Below are 8,178 nucleotides of genomic sequence, written 5' to 3' on the forward strand. Positions count from 1 at the left end.
TTCATGCTTCTTTGCAGGAAAGATTCAGATCCATGCAAAGAAATAGCACTAGATTATCAAATCAAAACATACCTCCGTCAATCACTGATGTGGAACCAAAAGATGTATTCAAGGTGCTATCATCAGAGTCCGACTCTAAGTATTTTATGATGTACACAAGGAGGATGAAAATTCATAGTTCTCCTAGGGGGTGTAGAAAGCATCAATATAGAATCTCTTATTTGTGGTTGCGAATTATTTTTGGATAAGCTAATGAACTTTACTTTAGTACTCTTAGATATGGTTGCAAGTTATAACAAACCGATTACTAACCATTTAGAAACCTTATGGAATAAATCGAAATCGAAACTGTTTAAAACCGTGAAACCAACACTGTTTAGAAACCGTAGAATCGAAACCATTTACTAAACGATCACGGTTTCAAAAAGTGAAAGCGTGTAGTAAATTATGCAGTTTTGGTTTCAACCAAATAAATATATACTGAACCAAATCGCATCGTTTAAGCTGAAACCAAACTGATTGACACTCTTAATTAAACTGATACAATATTGGTCAAGAATCAATATTAGCTACTACCATGTTCATACGGATGAGCCTTTGCCAATACCAGTATGGATCAGTTGATTCATAACGGATTACCTGAGCCATGCTCGGTATATGGTTAACTGATTTTAATGGACCAGAATGTTGTGGTAATAATTTTGTACTTAAGTTGTAGAAGAAAAAAAAATTGCTTCACCAAAAAGATAAATTTATATATAAAACAAAAAATGAATCGAAACGTTAATCAATGTGGGGCCACTTTTGGTTTTCAATATACACACTGTATTTTCTATTGACCTCTTTTTTTTTTCTTCAATCGAGTTCACCTTAAGTCATGGTGAAAGAAATCACTTGACCACAGCTTTTGGAGGAGTAGGAGGAGATTGTTTGTATTTCAAATTCTTGTTACAACCGTATTTCTTAAATGTGTGGGAGGTAAGTGGTTGAAGTGTTGGACGCTTAAGTAGTTGGAAAAAAAAGTTGGATCCGTATTTCTTAAATGTGTGGGAGGTAAGTGGTTGAAGTGTTGGACGCTTAAGTAGTTGGAAAAAAAGCTGGATACCACGCAATGATGAGAGATATGTTTGACCATTCATAAATAAAGGGTTGTTTTATGACCCTAGGATGATGACTAAACCCTTCCCCTACATCAGAGGAAAACTATTTTTTTCTTATAAGAAACTCTAGTTCTCTTTTGTTCACCAATACATTATATTTGGAGTCTAGTTTGTAGTCGCTTCACAGTCCTAAAATTATTTTTGATCATGACAATGGAGAGAAGTATAGGAAGATGATATTGTTAATTGGCTAAATCAATTTCATATATATATATATATATATAATTCACCTTTTTCTTAACTTTGTTAAATTTGATTTGCATGCAACCTTTTTAAAAGATCACCAAGAAGAGAGAGAATGTTGGTATTTAAATGTCTAACCATTACACTTAATGACGAGCATGAGTTCCACCTACTACAATTTAAGGCACAAAAGGGGATTCTTAAAAGGGAAAAAAAAGAAGGCATGCGACTACAGCTGAGTATACATGCGTTTGTATACCATCTCATTAATTAATAAAAAAGAATGGAGATGGATTGATACATTGCCCTTATATATTGGCATCTTGCACGCAAAGTTAGTCAGCCATAAGAGGAAATGCCCAAAGGTTCATATAAAAAGAGCTCATATGGTTAGGGAGAAGATAGAGTGTCAAAGGATGTGCATAGTGCACTACCAATAATGTGAATGCCATTTTCCCTCAAAGAATAAAGGAAAAAGATTGTCACATTGTCCACTTGGTTTAGTTTGATTGTCAAGAAAAGAAAAGAAAAGAAAAACTAAATTTGAAGAGAAAGATAAGTACATAAGTTAATCATTGCATCATGATGAAAAAAATAGAATCACGATGCAATGATTGATTTATGTATCTACCTCTTTTTTCAGATTCAAAAATTTTTGAAAATTTTCTTTTCTATTCATTTATTAACAACCAAACCAAGCCTTACAATACGTCACTATGTCCACATTCATAAGGTTTATTATTCATTTTTCTCACGCCCATGAAAATTGTGGGCTCCTATTGTCTATCAACAATACTGTCCTACAAACTACAATTGGTGTGGCATGGGAGATTCTTCATTAACTTGCCATACAAAAAACCCTCCCCCAAATAAAATATATATAAAGAAGGGTGCCAAGCCACAGGGGAATTGTGATCCACTTCAATTCTTAATAGTGCAATTCCTCTCAAATTCTCTTGTGCACACAAGACCTATACATTTTTTAAATCCAATGGTTGTAGAAGTTTTTTAGAGAGAGATAATCCTCCAATTCCTGTCCAATTCTCTCTATGCACATAACATATGTACATTTTTAAAATCCAACAACCTGGTGCCTACACCCAAAAAAGGGCGAAATGATCATCCCTACCCATTAAATGAAAAACCTCGCCCCTATTAGATGCCTCTAAACGCACACTGGTGTAGGACCATGTAGTCAAGCAACGATCCTCTCCCCAAAATATAATGTCCAAATCTCCCCATCCCTCTTAAAATATTCTCCCAATATACTTTCATGTCCATTCGACCTAGTTGATCTGAAAAATATCCACTTGGTATAGGGGTGTCAATATGAATCGGTAAAATTGAACCAAATGCTTATCAAGCCGGTTTCAATTTGGCATATTGTAACCCCCTTAACAAATCGAACCACACCATAAACTGATTGGATCCGAAACTGATTAAAAAACTGGACCAAAATCGAATCAAACCGATAAAAAAATGAAAACCCATGCTCACCAGGAGGTCTCAAGTTCGAGCCTCCTGGTTGTTACCTACTTCCCTCCCTACCTACCAAAAAAAAATTGAAAATAGTCCAAAAAATCTTTAAGAAAAAAAAAAATCAAAATTTGCATAGTTTTGTATGGAAAATTAAACCCAAATCAGTCAAAAACTGAAACCAACTTGATTATAAAAAATCAAAATAAAACCGAAACTAAGCCACAACAAAACTAAAATTTCATTATTAGTTTGATTTCGATTTCATCATTCCTACACTGAAATCGATTCAACTTGGACCGAAATTGGGCCCAATGGACCCATTGACACCCCTAACTTGGTACATGGAACCAATCCATCTTGGACGAGTCAACCAGGTAAGTGATCTCAATCATCAATCCCAATTGGATCAACCTCGTCTAATCATTTCACCCTCACTGTGTCTATGAGCACAAGCGCGATGCGACATGACTGAGATCCTTTTTCCAATTACCAAACACCAATACGGCTTTAAAGAGAGACAAAGGAATTAAGCCTGGTAGAGATGTTATAATTAAAGGAGATAACAACTAATTCTTAGCAGCAAAAGCTCCATTGCTTAATTCAGAATCTGGGTCTCAGAAAAATCAGTGTTAGATTATTTGATCTTGGTTAGTGCCCTTCAGTTCCATCCCTTCAATTGGGCTACGGAGTTGCAGAAAGAAACTGGTGATTTGATGATTTTGCTTCATATATTATGACCAGATTTCCCTACAGGGACCCACCACAACCATGTCTGCCATGTGGCAAAAAGCTATGATTAATGTAAGGTTAAAATGTAACAAAGCTTGGCAACAACTAGAGTACCAATCGTTCAGAATTAACAACTGTCGCCTAAATTTAGGAAATTTCCACTAGAAATAGCGGATTCTTGGACTAAAGAGTTTGTATTCTTTACTTCCTTCCATCAATGGCGTCTTCGATTTCGTTTCAGCTTCCTTTGATTCTAGTAATTCCATTCCTGTTTCTTCAAATCAACCCTTCACATTCTCTCGCCTGTTCTTCCCAGAAGTTTTCAGGAAACAGAGTTTATGATCAATGCAATGATCTTCCCGAATTGAGCTCTTTCCTTCACTGGACTTACGATTCCTCAAATTCGTCGCTGAAGATAGCGTTCGTGGCTGCTCCTGCGAAAACTGGTGGATGGGTTGCATGGGCAATCAATCCTAAAGCGCCGGCGATGCTCGGATCTCAGTCGTTGATCGCTTACGAGGATGCCGGGAAGATGACGGTGAAGACTTTCGATGTGAGTTCTTACAAGATCGCTCCTTCGAAGATCGCTTATGAGGTGTCGGATATGGAAGCAGAGAACGCTGATGGGACATTTACAATCTTCGCCACCATTGCTTTGCCAGCTAAGATGACGAAGATTAACCAGGTTTGGCAGGTCGGTAGTGCCGTCGCGGATGGGATTCCGGCCGGCCACGCAATGCAGAAGGAGAATTTAAACTCTAAAGGGACCCTTGATTTGACTATGAAAGCGCAGAACAGCTCTTCTACCTCCTCCAACTCCACCTCTTCTAACATCTCCAACTCCACCAAGTCTGGAGTAGGAGATTCTATTCTCAGAAACAGAAATGGGATTTCAATTTTCTCGTTTTTTACTGGGATTTTGTTTCTTTTTGTTTGAATCCGGATCATCTCTGTTATCTTTTTTATTATTATTTTTTTATTCATCATTCAGTGTTCCTATGATTTATCTCATCTCTGCTATATTTGTAATTCTTTTTTTTTTATTCTGTCTTCCTGTAACTGAAATTTTGAATCTGTAACTGCTTCTCTATCAATTCCATAATCCACATCTTTCAATCTCAGATTATGTTTCTCTCTCTTTCCAATCTGTCATAGGTTCCATTTCCACATTTTCAATTGATTTTGTAAAAGAAATGTCCATTCACGAAAAGCAAAGTAACAACCAGTCATAATGTAGAATGCCTGTACGGCTGGGGTGAGCCCGGAAGCTTGCGCGGGATCTCAGTCATGAGATCACTCTTCGGTCCTTGAGCTTTATGGAGAGGGGTTGGTTTAGTGGACCCGGGTCTAAAATGAATGCAAGAGGAAAAAAATCTTTTTACCTTCCGAGGCATGATCTGTATGTCTCACACTCATCGGTCATTGATCATTGACAGGAATCACGTAATCATCAAGTAGTGTTTTCTCCCTATTAATTATAGGGAGAGGTTTTTCACGAGTATTTGGCAACTGATTTCCTAAAATCTATAAATAAAAGCCCCGGACAAGTTTCATTTTGACCATCCACACCAAATAAAACGGGCAACGTAAGGTAGTGCGGATCTTGGATTTACCATATCTATGGGATAATAAAATTAAGGAGAAAAGTACTTTATCCAACCAATCATAATGTAGAATGCCTGAATGGCTGGGGTGAGCTCGGGATGCTTGCCTGGGTCCTCCAGCCATGGGATCACTTTTTGATCCCTAAGCTTTATGGAGAGGGGTCGGTTTAGTGGACCCGAGTCTACAAAGAATGCAAGGGAAAAAAAAATCTTTTTACTTTCTTGGGCATGATTTATATGTTTGACATTTATCAGTTCACTTTTCATCAGTTCTTACTAGCACAGAAATCACGCAATTAGATAGTGTTCTCTCACCCATAAATTAAAGGGAGAGGTTTCCCACAAGAATCGTTGTAATTGCTTTCCTAAAATCTATAAATAAAAGCCTTGGATGAGATTCATTGTTACCATCCACGCCAAAGAAAACGGGCAGCATAAGGTAGAGCATTCTTGGATTTACCATACTTATGGGATAATAAAATTAAGGGGAAAAGTACTTTGTCTAAGAATGTGGGGGGTTGCATAGGCACATTATGGGGCGAAATGATTGCCCACCTCTCATGAAAGATAGAAATATCCACCCTATTGATATTTTGGCAGAAATATCCATCTATTGATATTTTCAAATCATTCTAGTTCCTTAAATTTTGTTAGTACGGAAGAAAATGGAGATAGAAGACTTAAGGCTTAGTTTGATCGTCAATAAATGAATAGAAAAAATTCAAAATAAGTTTTCATTGAATAATACAAGTGGCAGCAAGGCATGATGTAGAGAATAGTTTTTTTCCTTTTTTGGTGGAAGATGTAGAGAATTGTTATTCTTCATAAACGTGTTGATGATCAGGACTCGTCTTGTAGTTCTAGGCTGGAATTTGTATTGTTCTTCTCTTAAACAGTTGATTCTGAACTAAGTTATGGATAAGGATTTAAATCTAGGAATTGGATCGGGTCTGTGTCGGTTTGGATTGATCGATTTACCCTAATTTTTCGTTAAAAATGGATTTAGGTATTAATATCAGTTGAAGGTGATCCGATAATTCAATACCAATACTCAGATTCCTAATTATGGACAATAGATTCATCTCAACTCCCAAAAATATTCAGTTACCACATTGACAACTATAATCTTACTAGGCAAAGTTGTTTTAAAACTTTCTTAAATTTTCCTTCTCTTACACAATCAATTCTGAATTAAGTTATGAAAAAGAGGTTCATCTCAGCTCCCAACAATATTTAGTTACCCCACTGAGAATAATCTAAAGAGTGAGCGGTAGCAGCGCTCTTATAAACATCACATTTAATTTGGTCCGTTGATCATTTTACAAATGAACTAAGACGTTCATTGCTCTCATGTCGCCGTTAGTGACTTATACCTCCATAGCCTGTTTCCTGTTTCTTGTTTCTTGTTTCTGTCAGCGTTTGCATCAGACTTGATCTAGGAAAGGTGAGGGCGTAGCTCCAGTTCTTGGTGGTCCCCTCGTGTTTCTACAACTCGGTTCCATCCCCACAATTAAGGGAGAAGGAGGGGTGTGCTGGAGACTAGGGGCTGGGTGGGTTATTGCATAAAGGGCGGTGAAGCTTAGGGAACGCTTGAAGAAGATTGCAACAGCTATGTGGTGGTCTAATGTGCAATGGGTTGAAGGATGCACTGGATTAGTGCAATAGCTTAATAGATGGCGATGAAGGCTGCAAATGGCGAGCAAGGTTGATATGGTGAGCAGTGCAATGGTGCGCCTATTGCAATTTCAGATGAATCTATTTATTCGCAAGGTTTTTATATTTGGTCCTGATGCGGTAAAAATTGACTGGGTGATCAGAAGAAAAGACAAGGGAGAGCCGAGCTGACCCGACAAGGGACTCTCCGATGCTTAAGTCAGATATTTCCACAGTAGATGCTCAAGAGAGCTTTTCCAGTAAAAGATGATGGAGGCTTACCTTGGTATTTATAGGCTACTGATAGAGAGAGAAGGAGAGGAATTTGTGGAGAGTCATGTTTAAGCGTAGAGTCCTTGAGGGGAATGGCTCTGTGATTCTGGGAATATTTCAGGTTCCAGTGCATGTTCTGGGAATATTCCCCTTTGATCTCGGAGGTGCAAGTCGTGAGAGGGGTGAACGCCTCTGATGACGTGTAGTGGATAGAGTCCTGCCCCCGGGATCAGAGATCACATCCCTTGAATGTAGGAGTGGATGTGTGCACTTTTCTGGGTGCCTTACTTGACTATGCCGAGCCGAGGTGACAGGTCTATCTAACCGAGGTGACTGGTTGGCATGAGAAGAGGCCGAGGTGGACGAAAACACGTTTTCAGAAACCTTGTTGTTGACGTCAGGCCGCAGTGACGACACGGCCTGATGGAGGGCGTAGGTGGTAGCACGGCCTGATGGAGGGCCGAGGTGGTAGCACGGCCTGATGAGATGCTGAGATGGCAGCATGGCCTGATAAGATGCCGGAGTGGCGGGTCAGTCTTCTGTTCAAGTTTGCATACCCACTTCAGCCGTGCTGAGGAAGGAGACATATTTTGCCTCATTAGGTCCCAATTTCTTGTGGGAGATCAAGATCACATTCTTGGAAATTTAGTATTCAGCATGAAAAGGGTGCAATCCCTAATTAGTTAAAATAAGGGGATCAAGAAGAGATACCCATTTCACTAAGGCTATGTTTGGTAGCCAAGAGAAGAAAAGAAAAGAAAAAAAAAATCTAGAAAAGAAAGGGAAAAAAATGAAATGACGAGAAAAAAAAAATATGTCTGTTTGGTTACCATTAAAAGATAAGAGAAGAGAAGAAAAAAAAAAATTTTGTATTTTCTCACGTTTTCTTGTGTTTTTGGTGAGATTTGTCTTTTTGAACAAAAGCAAACTTCATAATTTTCAAGGGGAATTTTGAAATTTATAAACTGAATCTTCACTTGGATTAAGACATACCAAACACAAAGAGGAATTCTTAAACCAAGAGAAAAGTACAATTTTTGTATTTTTTTTTTTCTATTCTTTCCTTTTTCTTCTCTTAGCTACCAAACACAACCTTA

General features: G+C 38.1%; 1 protein-coding gene across 1 annotated transcript; it reads left to right on the top strand.

Annotated features, from left to right (window-relative positions):
- Window positions 1-3,768: 3,768 nt before the first annotated feature.
- LOC122084804 (cytochrome b561 and DOMON domain-containing protein At3g25290-like) lies at window positions 3,769-4,488 on the top strand. Its single transcript, XM_042653232.1, has one exon. The coding sequence runs from the start codon at window positions 3,769-3,771 to the stop codon at window positions 4,486-4,488; it is 720 nt and encodes a 239-aa protein (XP_042509166.1).
- Window positions 4,489-8,178: the final 3,690 nt, after the last annotated feature.

Source organism: Macadamia integrifolia, chromosome 7, assembly GCF_013358625.1.
Source record: "Macadamia integrifolia cultivar HAES 741 chromosome 7, SCU_Mint_v3, whole genome shotgun sequence".
Lineage (NCBI taxonomy): Eukaryota > Viridiplantae > Streptophyta > Magnoliopsida > Proteales > Proteaceae > Macadamia > Macadamia integrifolia.